Genomic DNA, 18,005 nt, shown 5'->3' with positions numbered 1-18,005 from the left:
ATTAAATTAGAACTGCGGAATTCAACTATACCTACTGTAAACCCCCATTTTGTTCCTTAATTTATCAAGTATTTACACAACAAATGTCGTGGTATTCTTTCCATTTTCGTTGTCCGGCCAAGAATTGCAGTGGAACTTTATTTTCGAATTTTCAAAAACTAATTTCAGATTCGTCATTTTCATGTTCAAAAACCCCTAGATACCAAACTTCGTCGAAATCAGAGTAGAAATTTTGAAAAAAAATTTCAAAATCGGATAGGGCATATCCGAAAACCTATTCAAAGACGTGCTACCCATCTTTGTAACTCTTATGGTTGCTGAGAAAAAAATGAGAGAAGAAAACCAAATTTCACCACTTCTTTGGGGGTGGCTCCCAAACGAAACACGTTGGACCCTCGGTTTATTTGGAAAAAGTGCTTGATCCCCTCTATCACCCAATTATTTTTGCATGCGGTCATGTAACATTGTAACAGTAACACCCTGTGTAAGACAGCTGCAATCATGTGAATTATAGCTACTATTATATACCACAGTTGACTCGTCCGTAAACTCGTCCGCCATTTTAGAGCCCACTGACAATTAACGCTTCCAAAACGTTGCAAGTCCTACATATATTGTCTTATCCTAGGTCTTATCATTTAAAGAAAAACTATCGATTTTTTAGGATATTTTTTTAGGAATAAAACCAATTGTTCTCGGATATGCATGCCTTTAGTGGTGCCAAGCAACACTTTTCAACACACGTTCTACCCTTCATGGTATTCTAATGAAAGTAATAAATTGACATGGATGTTGCATGGCCTCGCTTCAAATTTTTTTTCCCCAAAGTTAGCCAGCTGTTAGTATGGGGCACGGTATAAGAAGTATGGGGTAAGTGAAATTGCAGTGCCTGATTATTGGGGACCTCTAAGATCATCACTTTGTTTTTTAGGGATGACTATCTTCGCTATAGTTTCTTTTTCCACCAGTCAACCAATTTTACCCATCTAAAAAAATTCTTTGATACTAGTTTAAATGTAATAAATGCAGAGTTTTTCTATAAAATGTTTACAATAGAACATCGGTTTTTTCTATATAAGCTTAGTATTATACAGACAGACAGTATGATAAAGTATCGTCATTGGTCCACAGAAAATAAGTTTCGTCTATTTACATTATCACTTTGTTTTATTTATAGGTTTATTAATTGATTTTATTAAAATAAAAGCCAGCCACCGATGCACACTCACATTCTGAAAGAATGACCGTTCACACGAGAAGCACAAAAACTTAAACACACACATAGAAGTAGAATGAGAACAGCGCTGGCCAGTACGTAAACAGACCACGAATGTTGACATGATCCTGAAACAATAAGACAATATTAGAAAACTACTATAAGAATGACATTGTTAAAAACAACTTCATTTTTTTAATGTAAGGAAGTCTGTGAAGAAATTACGCGTACAACGCGTTATGAGAGAGGTTATTACAATAATTGCATCAAAGTATTTAATGCTATACCAAAGGCAATAAAACAATCAAGGAATATTATTATTATGGTCGGTGTTTCTTGTGAGAACTCAGGTCTAGCCTGGTTAACTAATCGCACGGATTAAAATCAAGTAACGATTAGTGTCTGTGTCTGGTGAAGTTATGTAGTACCTACATTAGACATCTGGGGATAGTATGTAATTCGTACTTACCAACATACCTATTGATGGGCACAATAGCCAACGCTATCAGGAAAGAGGAAAACAAAACAAAACAAAAAAAATCATTATAATAAGTCCTGTAATTTTATTAAATGGAGTTTATTCTGTAAGTGTTTCTTTGGCTTTGCGTTTGGGTTGAATACGAGTGGGTTGTGATAACGTGGTGTGTTTCTGTGAAGAAGGAGTTTTGTGTTTTTTAATTGTATTTATGGTGTTTCTTTGTTCCTGAGTTATTATTATTAGTATTATTATTATTATTAATTGACTAAAATCCGGAATTACCGCACATTTACTACAAGTTTTTCAAATACTTCGCTACTATTTCTATAGGAGGCAAAGATGATTAGGAAAGGTGGAAATGAAGGATAAATCAGGAAGATTTCAAATTAGTTGTAAGGATTATAATCTAATCAAACACCATACCTTCATAAATAAAACATACAGCATGCGCAAAAAGTAATTTTGAAGCCGGTATTAGTTTTACGTTTATTCAAAGTGCCTACATAATACATATATTTCATTTAATTATATTTATATTCGTAGTGTTTACATGTAACGTTTCATTTAAATATCTTCATAAATCAGAAAGTTACCATTGCACATGCGTTAAACCAAATTTCTGACACTGCGCATGCGCAAAACCAAACAAAATCGGTATGCACCTTGAAATCCTTTGACCAAACTGTTTCAAATACAAAGTGCAACCAATAGAGATTTTTCACTTTGAAGAAAATACGCTAAAAATGTAAACAAAATGGTTTAAAAGGACTATAAGCTAGTGTATAGTATTATTCATGGTATAATAAAAGTATTATTCGATATGCTGCCTAACGTCCTACCAATGAGATCTACCTTAATTTTTAGTATATTTTCCTCAAAGTGAACAAACGCTATTGGCTGCACTTAGTCATCTCTGTGTCCGTCCGTCCGTCCGTCACACGTACTACTTCTGCACGACTGAACCGATTTGTGCGATATGGAACTCATTTGGTAGAGCTTGATGAAAGGATTCCGTGCGTACCGATATTTTTGGTTTCACGCATGCACAGTGTCAAAAATTTTGTTTAACGCATGCACAATGCTAACTTTTTCATTTATGAAGATATTTAAATGAAACACTACAAATATAAGTAACACTAACAACTACACAGGCAATTGGAATCAAAGCAAATCTAACAACAGCTTCAAAATTTGGTTTTGCGCAGGCATTCAATAAGTGCCTCAGTGATGATAGTCGTTAAGTTCGATAACCAAACCTCTAATATGACAACAATAATCTAACCAATACAAAAATAATAGAAAACCTCCCCCAGTTAAGGTCTACCTATTAAAATACACATGAAATAAAAGAATTTGCTATTTGGAAATGTTTACACGTCACCGCAATAGTTTAGGTACGGTTTTTTTTGTAACAAACAAAATACAAAAGAAATAATACCGTTTTCATCCATATTATTTGGAAGTCACGTCGATTCCTCGTAGTGAAAAATTCCCCTAGGGCAAGGTGACTGTTCCTTGGTATAATGGTATGTGCAGTTTATTTCTCGGTAAATGAAACAACTCCGACATATTGTTGTGTAAACTAGGTCATTCGGACGTTTTGTTTGGTTTCAGCACCGACAGTAATTTTTGGCCAACCTGTATATATTTAATTTCGTTTACGCACAATGTCAAAACCCTAAGTTTGACTTTTTATACCCCAAATCATGCAAAACGTTGTTTACTCGTTGTATTCCACGCTCTATATGTCTGATTCAATCTCCAAATAACACCATCTAAATTTAAAACGTGCGTGTTCATCCGAACACATACAACCATCCGACTGTCTCATTTATATTAATTCGGTTTCACCTTAAGTATCATATCATTCTGCGATTAGGTAAGTACAAATAAGTTTCTGGCTTACACATATTATTTCGCTCTTGTACCAATAGCATTTTCATAATTTTTAGAAATAAAAATCAAGAGTTATTGCCGGTAAATTGGTTTGTTACAAATCTCTATTTTTCTAATGCGACACAGGTGACTAACGACCTCACGAAGTCCACGTTTGCAATTGTAAAAGTCTTGATTTTACTGGCCTATTCCGCGCAAAAGATGATTTATTTATCGTTTATGTATTTCCACATAAAATTTTGCTAGGATAGCTTCAAAATAAATCCTTCTGTCGCAATAAATCCTTCTCATAAATTTCTCGGTTTACCTACCCCAAAAAGCTATACACAGCATTAATAAACAATTTCTTGCAGGCAACTGTTTAAGACAGTTTGTGATATTAAATAAATATCAGTAAGTAAACCTAATTACAACTTCCAAAGGCACGCTAAACTCATTGTAAGTGCCAAGAACACAACACATTTATTTCCATGTAATGTACTTCTGTTGGTATAGCTTCTGATATATTCTAATTGGAATAGATATATTTACGCTAATGAAATTTCCGCTGACAACCCCAGTATACAATTATAATTTGCGTGAGGGCAGCCTCTTGTCCACCCTATAACTTGGTAATTAAATGAAAACTTATATAAATAAACATGCTGGTGGTCGCAAACGCATTTAAATTACAGTTTCTGATGAAATTAAGGGTGAAAGTACATATAATTACAGCTACGTATTTTACTCGTATATCAATTTATACCTACCCAGCTGTGGACAGTATGTTATGATTTTATTACCTTCCACATTTTTTCCTTATATACATAATGTCCTTATGTCCGTATATACATATATTATATATGTATTCGTATTCCAAGTAGTGACTTTATGGAGACAGTGGCGACAATAGGAGTTCATCCGCCATTTTGCATCAAAAACTCAAATTGGAAAGTAGGCAATACACAATACAATATTAAGGAGTAGCCAATTTACTTAGCGACGGTGGCGTTACACCTACTGTGAATGAATATTTAATAAGCGTTTCATTAGTACAATTAGCGATATATAAAACAACACAACAATCATTTTTATTGTGCCTCAAACAAGTTAGAGGCGCGTGTTTAAGTCCATACAGGAACTTTTTCAGTTTGCACACAAATTATCCTTTCACAACACTGTCTGGCTGTTCCATAAAAATGTCCTCCTCAAGACTCCCATGTAGAAAAATTTGCGAATCCACGAGTAATCAACCTTGATTTGTACGTTGTCAATTCTCCTGTACTATTCGTCCATCCCGCTTCCTTGAGAACATCAATTTTCAATTGATCACAGCATGGTTGATTTCGAACTCACTCAGTGGTTGAGGCTTCCGCTTCGGAAGTGATAACTCATTGCCAAATGGTGGTTTTTGATCGTTTACAGTGAGGGTTCAGCACTTAGACCATAGTACATGGACTGCTATTAGCCCGCGCTTTCAATACAAAATGGATGGTCACGGATAGAGGGCACCGTAGTCGTGGGTAATTATGTGAATCTCAGGGTAAACTAAAGTCGTGTAAACACCACTAGGATCGCGTAAAGAGTGGCTTTTATATTAACTGAGTAGTACGGCCGTACGGGAAGCTTTAAATACTATTGATTATCTTCTATCCGTCCACAAGTAAGAATAGGTTTGCTTTTTTGGAATATCTAGGCGATTAATTAAGTGACGTTTATTAATTATAAACGCGGTACTTCTAATGCGATAATGGAATTTACCAAGAGAACCCTTGAAGGATTCGAAAATGGCTTTCCTTCTGTAGCCACTTTTATCGACCTATCGAAGGCATTTGATTGCGTGGAACACAATTTACTAATACGCTAACTTCGTCACTTGTAGGTACAACTTTTCGCCATCTAGCTGCTCTCTGATCTCCTCCTATTTACAATCCAGGTCACAATGTGTGCTGTTTAACGATCAACTTTCTAAGCAAGCCTCAATAACAAGTGGAGTACCGCAGGGATCAACTCTAGGTCCACTACTCTTCTTGGTTTATATCAACGATCTACCGCTGTGCCTGCCCAATAACGTTACATGTATCCTGTATGCAGATGATGCAACACTCCTTACTACAGATAGAAATGTCAAGACAGCGTTCAACATTGCCAACCAAAGCTTAAACTTAATTAACATTTGGTGCTAAACGCTAAAACAGCACTCATGCATTTCTCTCTTAAAAATACGTGTGGTGAAAAATTCCCTGTTGTTCCAAGTGCAACATTTTTGGGCTGTGAAATAGATAGTCGTTTAAATTTTTCAATTCATTGTGAACTGTTAAATAAGAAAATAAGCAAAAACATTTTTCTCTTGCGGAGGCTTGTTGATAATGTCTCTAGTCTAGTAGTAACACCTGCATACTTTGCCTTAGTGGAAAGCTTATTAAGATACGCTATTCTAGTGTGGGGTCACTGTTGCTCATGGCCTAAAGTGTTTAGACTCCAGCGGAAGGCTATACGAGTCATTTCTGGGCAAAGATTATGGTTAGGTACTCTTTGTTTCTGGGTTAGGTTTTAGGGATGACTGTCGTAACGCTTTTATAAACTTAAAAATTTTAACGTTGCCATGATTATACATTTTAGAAGCAGTGCACTATGTTAAACCATTGAATAAAAACACTATTTTTATTCAATGGTATAGTGTTTTTATTCAATGGTTAAACGCAACATCTCCAAGTTTCCATTAAATTGCGATGGACATCAACATGACACACGTAGAAAACTCAACGTTCGTACAAATTGTTACCGACTAGCAGTCTCCCAAAACGGTGCCCTTTGGCAAGCTCAAACTCTATATAACTGTATTCCATTAGCTACAAGAGAATTGCCAACTACAGCATTTAAAGACTGTAAACATATTTTTACTCAAAAATGCGTTTTACAGCTTCGAAGAATTTACATCAGCATCAAAATTGGGCAGTGTCTATTAACACGTTATTTATTGATTTACTTGTTTGTTTGTTTTTATTATGTAAAAGTTTGTCATTTAATTTCCTAGTTTGACCAATGTAAGTGCTTAGCACAATAGCAGGGTAAATATATTATTATTATGGTCGGTGTTTCTTGTGAGAACTCAGGTCTAGCCTGGTTAACTAATCGCACGGATTAAAATCAAGTAACGATTAGTGTCTGTGTCTGTGTATTATTATTATTTATAGGTTGACAGCTAGTTTGACAGTCTCAAATCGTGTCTAAGCGGACAACTTAGGACAGACTCGTTTACCCTGAAACTCACATACCCAGGCGATGTCCTTGACCATATTTTAGTTACAATTAGCAGTCCAGGAGCATACCTATTAGCGGAAACACAACTTAAACAGTAAGTAAGCTGTGAAATTTGATGCAAAATGGTCGCCGAACTCAACGACCAATCAAAAATTGGAGACTCCATTGTCGCCACTGTCTCTATAAAGTCACTAATTCCAAGTAGTTTTTTCTCTGTCTAACACACTGTCCTTGCCAATTGCGCTACTTTGTAGAGATAGAGTGACTTTATCCAAGATTTATCCCCATCTAAAAGTTGCGTGGTTGCCAACTCTAAAAATGTGTGCATCGCCGTAAGTTGTATATAATGTATATACAGGGTGGAACCTCTCAAGTTGATGATGATTTCGCGAAACGTTGCGTATTGAAAATGCCTCAACGGTGTCTGGTAGAGCTCAAAAAGTGGCAATGAAAAGGCGTTTTTTATTTTGTTGTATCTGTTCAAATATCATCAGAAAAAAATTAAAACGAAATCGGAAAATTTCGCTTTTTCTGGCGTATCTTGGGAAGTAATCGGAATTTTCTGGTATTCTTTACTATACAGGGTATGTTCACAATTTAAACTTCCATTGCCAACTATGAGTTATGACGCTGATTTTTTAAAATCTCCCGCTATTGTTTGATTAACATGTTCTTCAACCTCGCTTAAATTTTTAAAATAAAATCTTGTGGGTAACGGAAAGTATTTGACATTCAAATATATCTACTACCGTTCGCAAAATAGTGGTTTAGTTTAGTTCTATCTGATAATACGTACCTAATTTATAAGCGTGACTTGAGTTTCCACAAGCTTCTTGAACCTCCCTATTATCCCAACCCAATGGATAAATTGCGGCACCCGTAATTACCAATAATACTGAAACAATAAAATTAAATTAAACTTTTGAAGTATATAAGATTAAACTGTGCGGCAGCCGCAAGAAAGAAGTTTTTTCCAGGAAACTGGGATCGACAGTAATAGGAGTACGTAGTAACATGCCACTTACGGAGTCCAGAGTGCGGGAGTTGCGTGACTTCTGCACATGGTGTTATTATACACCATGCTTTTACCTCCAAAACCAAAACCAAAGTGCGCTTTCAATCCTCTGGCAAAATTACCTTGTCGCCTGATAAATAAATTCAAAATAAACCGACACACCGAAATATCGAAGGATCCTCAGTATTACAATCACTTTTAACGACAATTTATTTTAATCTTACTAAATACATTTTATAGCTAACAGAAATGCACCAAATTCATGTCTTGGACATTGTGATAATGCTCTTCATCTTTTTCCCAAGGATCTTGTTGCATAAATAACGATTTTGACATGTTTTGATCAAAATCCATGTAGTCGCCAAAAATAGATCAAATTCATGTTTTGGTCATTGAGATAATGTTCTTGGTCTCTTTCCCAACGATCTTGGTGCATAAGTAACGATTTTGACACGTTTTGATCAAAATTCATGTGGTCGCCAAAAATAGATCAAATTCAGGTTTTGATCATTTGGTATTTTTCCCAACGATCTTGGTGCATAAATACCGATTTTGACATGTTTTGATCAAAAACCATGTGGTCGCCAAAAATAGATCAAATTCATGTTTTGGTAATTGAAATAATGGTCTTGGTCTTTTTCCCAACGCTCTTGGTGCATAAATAACGATTGTAGTATGTTTGATCAAAATCCACATGGTCGCGAAAAATAGATCAAATTCAGGTTTTGGTCATTGAGATAATGCTTTTGGTCTTTTTCCCAACGATCTTGGTGCATAAATACCGATTTTGACATGAATTGATCAAAATCCACGTGGTCGCCAAAAATAGATCAAATGCATCTTTTGGTCATTGAACTAATGCTCTTGATCTTTTTCCCAACGCTCTTGGTGGATAAATAACGATTTTGGTATGCTTTGATCAAAATCCACATGGTCGCCAAAAATAGATCAAATTCAGGATTTGGTCAATGAGATAATGCGCTTGGTCTTTTTCCCAACGATCTTGGTGCATATATAACGATTTTGACCTATTTTGATCAAAATCCATGTTGCCTCAGAAAAATAATTCAACATATCTTTGAATCACACACATGCGGTTATCAAATGTGCACGTGATCGTGATGTACTCTTTCAGCATCAAGATAATGCGTTTGCAAGCTTTTACAACTCCAAATTATGTGTAAAGAATAATTTTGGGTACATTTTGCTCTAAAACTTTTGAACTGGACCACAGAGAAGAGTTATATTGAATTGTTTATTGTTACACATCTTAAGAGTCATAGGGAATAATGTAGCGAAAGTCCGAATTCGATACATGACCTAGGGAATGAAATATTTTGATTTCTATTATACTGAGCCAGCAGTTTTTCTTGTTCCCGATTCACTCGAAGTCCTATAACTTTTGTTCCTGTTGAACCAGCTTCCTGAAAATCAATAGTGCCCGTCCTTAATTTCCAAAGTACCCGTACACCAAATTTCAACACAATCGGCCACTTTTGAAAAGAGTTAGAGCGCACACGGACGGACGGGCGACAATACAAAACTATAAAGGATCTGAGGATCCTTAATAAATGAAACATGGAGTTACCTTTATACCCTAAAACATAGTGTGAATTTAGAGCCTACTGCTCCTACCAGAAGATGAAGAATTAACTACTTAATACAAAAATTCAAACTCAAACTTAAAATAAACGCCGTCAAATTTGAATGGTAAAAAAATTGGCTTGTATTCCGTTTCATTTTAAAAGGACCCGCAACGCGAACACCGGACGACTTCCACAGAGAGATATTGCTCGTATCAATTTGATTCCACACATCCTCATTTAAGCGCAAAGTTCAAACCCCGAATCCATTCAACGCAGGAAATTTTCAACCGATTACTGCAATTTCAATGATGGACACCTACAGCTAGAGACTGGTTCAATTTTAGTGTTTTAGTGTCTTAATTAGGACTTGCTGAACACCAATATCGATGTAGGCTCCTCGAAATCTGAACAGGAAGTTCAGAGCAAATTTTCGAAAATGCTTATCTTTTTATTCACGCGACCGATTTTTACCACCCGCACGTTACCAATGGAGAGGTATTGCATTGGGGAAAAATGACACTCCACTTTTTTGACGGAAATGTTTTGAAACACCAGGAAGCTCATCAGACAAAATCTCGATGGTCTGTCAGTCTGTCTGTCTGGCTGTACATACCTACTCTCATCTCCGGCTAAACAGCTGAACCGATTGGAAGCAAATTTGGTACACATTTCTGAGACATAAAAGGACAAAATCGCGCATGAGCAGGTTGTGGGCGGTACCTGTGCTAGGCACAGGTTTTTTTCGATCTAAAAACGCAGTATAAGGACTTTTGCACATTATGCGACAGCGATCCGATTTATCATGTGCCATATACCGGACTGAAATCGTGGGTTCTTTTTACCATAGATATACGTATAAATAACGGGTGATCAAAAATGAGTTGCTGTCGAGTCGCCTTTGGAAGTTCAAGTTAAATACGATTTTCCATGTAAACAAAAATTTCAAAGGCGAGTCGACAGCAACTCATTTTTGATCGCACAGTACATTGATACAGTGGATACAACCATACGCCAACATAGTTCAAAAGGACGTACCATCTATTACCATCACTTTCGGCACATTAATTACGTATAGCGCTATCCTTTATAGAGGTACTGTGAGCATGGAAGACAAGATTCGCATTATTTATTATAACTGTCAATCAAATTGTTAGCACAAATCACACAGAAAATTATCAGATTTGAGACTGTAGAACATAAATAAACCGCCTTTTTATTTATTTAAATCGCATAGCAGTAAGAAACGTTACATTTAAAATAGAAGATGTTACTTAGAAAACTTGCAAATGAAGAAATTTGAAGAAAATACAGCTGACAATTGGAAGAAAGTGTGTGAATATGTGGAAAGTTATTAATTTAAAAGAGAAGTTATATTGGTTGATGTTGCTGAACTTTACAATAAGTGTTAATAATGACAGTGGATGATTCGGATTTGTCAATTTCATCTGACCATGGTTCGGATTGTGAACTTTTACAAACGTAATGAATGTTCACTAAATGAGTATTATCACCAATTGGATATCAATGTTAAGATGTTGTATTTACTTTAAATAAATGTATGTACACGTGTAGCTTACAACTACAATTAGCACTATACGAGTAATTTCAAAAAGAAACCCCACCGATTGGCATATGCCGAAAGGTAGGCAATACGCGTAGTGAGTGAGCATAATTTGATATTGCACGCACACACAGTCTTATAAATCTCGTTTTCCGAAGAATATTGCACGGATCCTCCATAAACTTTACTTACTTACGGTTTTTTTGATATTCTGTACGCTAGCAATGAAATCACTGCAGTACATAGTACATCACAATTCACATCACACACATCATACCGAGGCCTACGATACTTACAGCCCGGAGCGCTCGAAAAAGTCACGTGACGTTAGGAGTCATGAAATACATTACGACTTATGGAAAATCCGTGCGCGGCTCCACTATTTATTTTTTTACTCCGGATCCGTTCAACATAGAGCCACGAAATTTCAATGAGAGCTTCTCAATAGTACACACAATCAAATTATGGTGTTCGTTAATTTTTAATAACACTAAAAATAATTAATTTTTAGGTTTAAAGTATTGAAGATAAAACGATGTTAGTAAATCCGTGTGTTTCTATCTTTACATCATTATATTTCTTTTTCTAGGAATATATCATTATAATCCTTTCGGTGTCTTAAACTAGAATAATATGCGCCTCTAATTATGCGTATATAATGTCTTATCTGGTATTAGTATAGTTTTAACAGGCCCTACTAAATCGCGCATTTATTATCCGCGCAGAGAAAAATTCACCATGCGAGAAACTTTTTTGTTATTGCTATAATTGTAACACATATATCGAATGAATTGTGGCCAAAGGACACAAAAATGTTCTTCAGAAGGAATTTTTAAGAAATGGTCTCTTGTTTCCTTTTTTCAGCAGCTGAAGTAAATAGCGCAGCGCGATTTTAAGAATAAGTGAACGCGCAAAGGAATTATGTTTCAAATAATTGTTAGTCATCGATTTTCAAATTGTGTTTGTGAGATTCAAATTTACATTAAACTTATAAAATTAAAGATATTATCAGTCAAAAGTATGGAGTATATCTTATATCTTCGTTAATATGAATTTTGCAGTACATAAAGTATTTTAGTTATAGGTACCTACTATTGTGAAAGTGAAATGGGAAATTTGTCTTGTCCGCCTATGAGGCCTGGTAAGTATCGTAGGCTTTCATCTTCATTCTATGAATAAATAAAAATAACCTTTTGAATAAGGAAGTTTTAAAAAATAACTTTTTCTATCCAACAATTACAGCAGTTTTAGTAAAAAGTACAGCTTGTAAGGAATATGCAGTGCCGGACTGGCCCAGGCCGCTAGATTAGATTTCAATAAACACTACAAATATAAAATTAATAATATATTTTAAGAATATAGACAGTCATATTTTAAAATCCAACAATCAACCCTTAATTTAATATAAAACTGCCTATTTGACTGACATCAGTTTTTCAATTTTTTGTTGTCCTAGTCTTGTCCCTTAAATTGTTATTCTTACATTTTGAATAATTATTTAGTAGGATGTTGGCGAATGTTTGCAAACTTTTTGAAATGTAGTATTTAAAACTATTCTGACATTGGTCTCAAATTTCATCATCCACTTCTAAATTCTTCAAACATATTTTTATTAATAATAATTTTTGGTTACCGCATGACAAAAAATCTTTTTCGTATCTTTCAGAAATAAGTTGTTTAAAAATATTGTAGGCTATTATTAAAAAATTCAGGAAACTATCAGTGGGATATCTCAAACCATCTCTATCTAAACATCTTATGTATTCTAATTCCGATGTTTTACTGGAATCATCAATTTCCAGTGGTCTTTCAGTAGCAAATTTACTTTTACACCTAGAACAGGTGCTATATCTTCCAAACAGTTTTTGTATGATATATCCTCCAATAAATATGAGTACCTTGACATCGTTTTCAGAAGTAACTATTTTGTCGTTTTCTAAATCTTAGAATATTTCAATACTTATATTTAACATCGCCTCATCTTCTGCTAAATTACACGACGAAACAAAATCTTTGATGCAAAAACTCCTCTTGAATGCGACTTTAAGCGCAATAAGCTTAATATTTTTAATTTTATAAGTTTAATGTAAAATTAAATCTCACACACACAATTTGAAAATCGATTACTAACAATTATTTGAAACATAATTCCTTTGCGCGTTCACTTATTCTTAAAATCGCGCTGCGCTATTTACTTCAGCTGCTGAAAAGAATTAAACAAGAGACCATTTCTTAAAATTTCCTTCTGAAGAACATTTTTGTGTCCTTTAGCCACAATTCATTCGATATATGTGTTACAATTATAGCAATAACAAAAAAGTTTCTCGCATGGTGAATTGTTCTCTGCGCGGATAATAAATGCGCGATTTTGTAGGGCCTGTTAAAACTATACTAATACCAAATAAGGCATTATATACGCATAATTGGAGGCGCTGATTATTCTAGTTTAAGACACCGAAAGGATTATAATGATATAGTTCCTAGAAAAAGAAATATGATGATGTAAAGATAGAAAAACGCGGATTTACTAACATCGTTTTATCTTCAATACTTTAAACCTAAAAATTAATTATTTTTAGTGTTATTAAAAATTAACGAACACCATAATTTGATTGTGTGTACTATTGAGAAGCTCTCATTGAAATTTCGTGGCTCTATGTTGAACGGATCCGGAGTAAAAAAAATAAATAGTGGAGCGGCGCACGGATTTTCCATAAGTCGTAATAATCCTAAATCAAGATATATTAAATGAAAAATAATGCACTCCACCATGACAACCCCAATAATGCGTAGCAACGGGCGTTATGTCTATAACGCCCAAGGGCGTTATTTCTGTAAATCCTATAAATATGCAATAGTGAATCTCTACGAACTTTTTATTTTCAACAACTAAATAAAAAGAACTGTGTTGCTGTCGCATTATCCTACTGCTATACTTTGAAGTAAAAAGAACAATTCTGGAACTGCCCAGAAAACACCGCAGCAGCTTGGCCCAGACCCATACATTTTCTTTCTTCTTTGTACATCAGATACTGCAGATGCTTCTGTACGATAGCTTTTCTGCAGCTGCACAAGTTTCTCGAAACTCTTAATCTTCTTAATTAACTCTTTACGTAACATTAAAAATGCCGTCCAAAGCGAATTAGAAGAAAATGACTCTGACTGTAAATCACCTTTCCGTTTGTTAATAAAATTACTTAAACATACCAACTCTTGGAAGTAACCCAACATAACGGTTTCGTTTATTGTCTCCACAGAATTACTCACCATCCATTTTTCAAAAGTAGCGTACTCTTTTGCATAAGAGGATTTCGATTTTTGTGGCACTATTTTGCGGCTCACGCAAGAACGTTTGCCGGTAAATCAGACGCTTGGTCTGCTATTTTTCAGAAAGTTTTTAGCTAAGGTTGTTAGAATGTTTCCCAAATATAATATCTATCTCCATAGTTACGACCATGGATAAATTAATTTCGATGATTCTCATTATCTTCTCTTTTAATCATCTGTCACCGCTATTTTTTGGAAAATCATCAAGTATGACATGAAACGTTGAAGGCACCACGGGCGTTATGAACACAACGCCCACGGTCAACGTATACACTGTCTACACTGTTGACCTGGGGCGTTATTTAGTTCATAAGGCCCTTGATACCTTAATAACTATAAAAGGTCTGTATTAGTTTGAATAGAAGTATTTCACGAGTTTTGGGCTTTTATTCTAATCCATCTAATCGAACCGTGTAATTGACGTACGATGGATAGTTTTGCCAAAGAGTACGTTTTGCGTTGATGCACTGAACCGAGCACTGAACACACACACATTGATTATTATTTATCGGACCAATGATTGTGTCATCACCCAGACCTGACAATTTGACATTTATTTCTAGTGGCAAAGAAGTGCTGAAAGAATTAGTAACAGACAAAAGAACTTATTTCAGAACTCAAAACGTAATAAATATTCAAGAAAAACTTGAAATAAAGAGAGACAAAAGCCCATTACATATACTCCACACGCAGGTGGCACACAAATAAACAAAGAAGTTTACCATTACCATTTTTCAAATAACAATCTCTTAATCTATTCGTAACAAACTGTCGTGTTATATTCCGACGCAGCTTTTCCCCAAGACTTTCTACTTAATTGCATCTTCACAGATTATTCTAAATACGACGAAAACTGCGTCTTCAAATAAACAGAAAAGCCAATAGGGAATATGCATGTCTCTTTTTCAATTTTTTAATCGCTTACATCGTTCTAACATAGTAAAAAGTGTAAACACTGTTAGAACAATTCAATTCAACTTGTAAAATGGAGATTTTCATAAAAAATATTGTAAAATAATATTTAAAACCATTGAATATCCAAATATTCAATGTTAAAACGTTATGACTTTATTCGATGTGTTTGAACGCCGCCACATTTTCAGCGGGCCTTAGATGACGTCACAAGCCACGACCAGTATTTGTTTACTTTTAGTGTTGACTTCTTTATACAGATTTTCAGTTGCAATAGCTATTCAGACCATGGAAAAAGCTAAAAAACCATTTTATAGGTATTGTCTTGTACAAAGGTGCAAAAACACCATTAGAAATATTCCAGATAAAGAGTTTTTGCAGTTCCAAGAGGACGCCTCCCAAAGCGCATTTTTTAGCGCATTTTTGCAAATTTATTTGTAAAAAGTAGCTTTTATTCTCACTTTGGCTGGCTGGCTGGCAGCAAATGTGGGCGCGTAGAAGAACTCTTGTTGAAAGGCAACGGGTGTACGTGTATCTACAAGGCCGTGTAATTTGTCAACCTAGGGACAGAGCTACATGATGTGGGGTTGGCGACATCTGGGTGTCATCCTCGAGCGTAGTTTACTAACGTGAAGGTTTTCCAGTTTTTTCCTACCTTCTACTACAGTTTTGGTCCGATTCTTTTCAAATTGGTGTCGTCGGAAAGAGGTTGTAAACACGCATAACTCCTGCGTGGCGGAATTTTATTTTTTGTCCTAGGGGCGAAATTAACATAAATTCTGACTTTAAACGCAAAATTCTGACTTTAAATTCAGAATTCTAACTTTTGATCTCAGAATGTTGAGTTTAAACTCAGAATTATAACTTTAAACTCAGAATTTTGACTTTGAGGTTACATGTTTAAAAATAAAAGTTAAAAATCAGAATTCTGAGTTTAAAGTCAGATTTATGCATTTAAAGGCCGAATTTTCGTTCATGTCAGAATGGCTTATGGGCACATCAGAAGAGATTGTATAGTAGTTAAGCTTCTTGTAGAACACGCCCTCTTTCTAACGAACTGAAATTATATTTTGGAGGAACTGATTTAGAATACCCAATATAGCTTACACTTTTTACGGCACCACTAATCGTTGCGAAAATATGTACCTACAAATCATGTGGAAATTATTTGACAAATGGTTTACTATGAATGAATTATTTAGAATTTAAATTGTTCCGTCCTTTGAAATATCCGAAGCAGTTGGTTGGTAGTTCAGTATATAGCCAGAATATTCTTTATATATTTCTACAGAGTGCTGTTTTATTTGACCAACAATAGAATATTAAATGCCTGCAGAAGTATTTTGCTCTGTCCTACTAAAACATTCAAGAGCAATTTCCGTGTAAAGTTTTAGAAGTACACCAGCTTGAAGATTCCAAACTGAATGCATCCGTACAAGTTCTGTTCTGTTGAATTATTTCATTCGTTTTCCTTTATGTTGAGACATGCCTACGCCTGTACGTATCAAAGGAATTTTTGAATGAAACGGACCTAATGTGGTTTTCTTTTAAATGTCACCTTCATCTTTGCGACTTATAAAGATGGTAAATCATTTAAAAGATACTTATTGTGTGATGGATAGATCACTTGACACTTTAGTCCCTTAAATGCAAGGGAAAACATTTTCATTTAGTCCACGGCAGGGTCCACGAAGTGTAAAACAGTTTTTAGCGCATTTCCACAAAAATTAAAAAAAATGCGCTATTGTGGCCACTTTGTCCGTCCGCCCGCTCGTTTTGCGACGCTACTAGTTCTTTATCTTAAGAGATATTGTTCTACTTTTTTCGCTATTTGGTTCGTTATGGTGTCGAGTCTTGTACCAAGGAAGGAATTTTTTCTGTACCGCTTACAAAAAAAGTTATTGTAAAAAAAAACAAAAAACCGTTTTTTTACATGTTCCATAATTTTACACTTTTGCCGTTTATTAACGATCCTAGAGATCGTTTATAATTTTGCATTGCTATCTGTCGCCTGCCGGTTGGTCTGTCCGTCTGTTCCTTTGTCTGTCTGTCCATCTATCTGTCCGTGTGAACGATAACTTTGTTTAGAAATGTTCGATCGCTTTTACATCTCCGTTAGTTATGAACTGAATTGCATGAAATTCAATATGGGCATAGCTTTAGCCATATAATACGCAATGCCAAAAGTTGAATCGAATCGATTCAAAATTCACAGTGCCCTTTTCGCATCTCGACCATTTATAAACCGAATTGAAAACTTTTTTACTTATAAAAGTATTTGAATGAAATTTGATACATAGGCACTTGGAATAAAGGAAAATCAAACGCCAATTTCAAAATTTGGTTTTGCGCATGCGCAGTGCCAACTTTTTTATTTATGGAAGAATTTAAACGAAATTTGATACATAGGCACTTGGGATAAAGGAAAATCAAACGCAATTTCAAAATTTGGTTTTGCGCATGCGCAGTGCCAACTTTTTTATTTATGGAAGAATTTAAACGAAATTTGATACATAGGCACTTGGGATAAAAGAAAATCAAACGCCAGTTTCAAAATTTGGTTTTGCGCATGCGCAGTGCCAACTTTTTTATTTATGGAAGAATTTAAACGAAATTTGATACATAGGCACTTGGGATAAAGGGAAGTCAAACGCCAGTTTCAAAATTTTATTTTGCGCATGCGCAGTGCCAACTTTTTTATCTATGGAAGCATTTGAGTGAAATTTGATACTTAGGCGCTTGGAACAAAGGAAAATCTAACATTAGTTTCA

General features: G+C 35.0%; 1 protein-coding gene across 2 annotated transcripts in view; it reads right to left on the bottom strand.

Annotated features, from left to right (window-relative positions):
- Window positions 1–998: 998 nt before the first annotated feature.
- Window positions 999–18,005, bottom strand: part of LOC116163415 (LHFPL tetraspan subfamily member 6 protein-like) — a gene marked incomplete at its 5' end in the record, with an annotated part of 35,371 nt that continues 18,364 nt past the window's right edge. The window contains 2 exon segments of one of the 2 annotated variants that reach the window (XM_031477325.1): window positions 999–1,344; window positions 7,630–7,728. In XM_031477325.1, coding sequence (XP_031333185.1) covers window positions 1,226–1,344; window positions 7,630–7,728 — 218 coding nt within the window. 2 annotated transcript variants of the gene reach the window in all.

Source organism: Photinus pyralis, unplaced genomic scaffold (assembly GCF_008802855.1).
Source record: "Photinus pyralis isolate 1611_PpyrPB1 unplaced genomic scaffold, Ppyr1.3 Ppyr1.4_LG2, whole genome shotgun sequence".
Lineage (NCBI taxonomy): Eukaryota > Metazoa > Arthropoda > Insecta > Coleoptera > Lampyridae > Photinus > Photinus pyralis.
The sequence above is the reverse complement of the archived record's forward strand: the minus strand, read 5'-3'. Positions and strand labels throughout refer to the sequence as shown.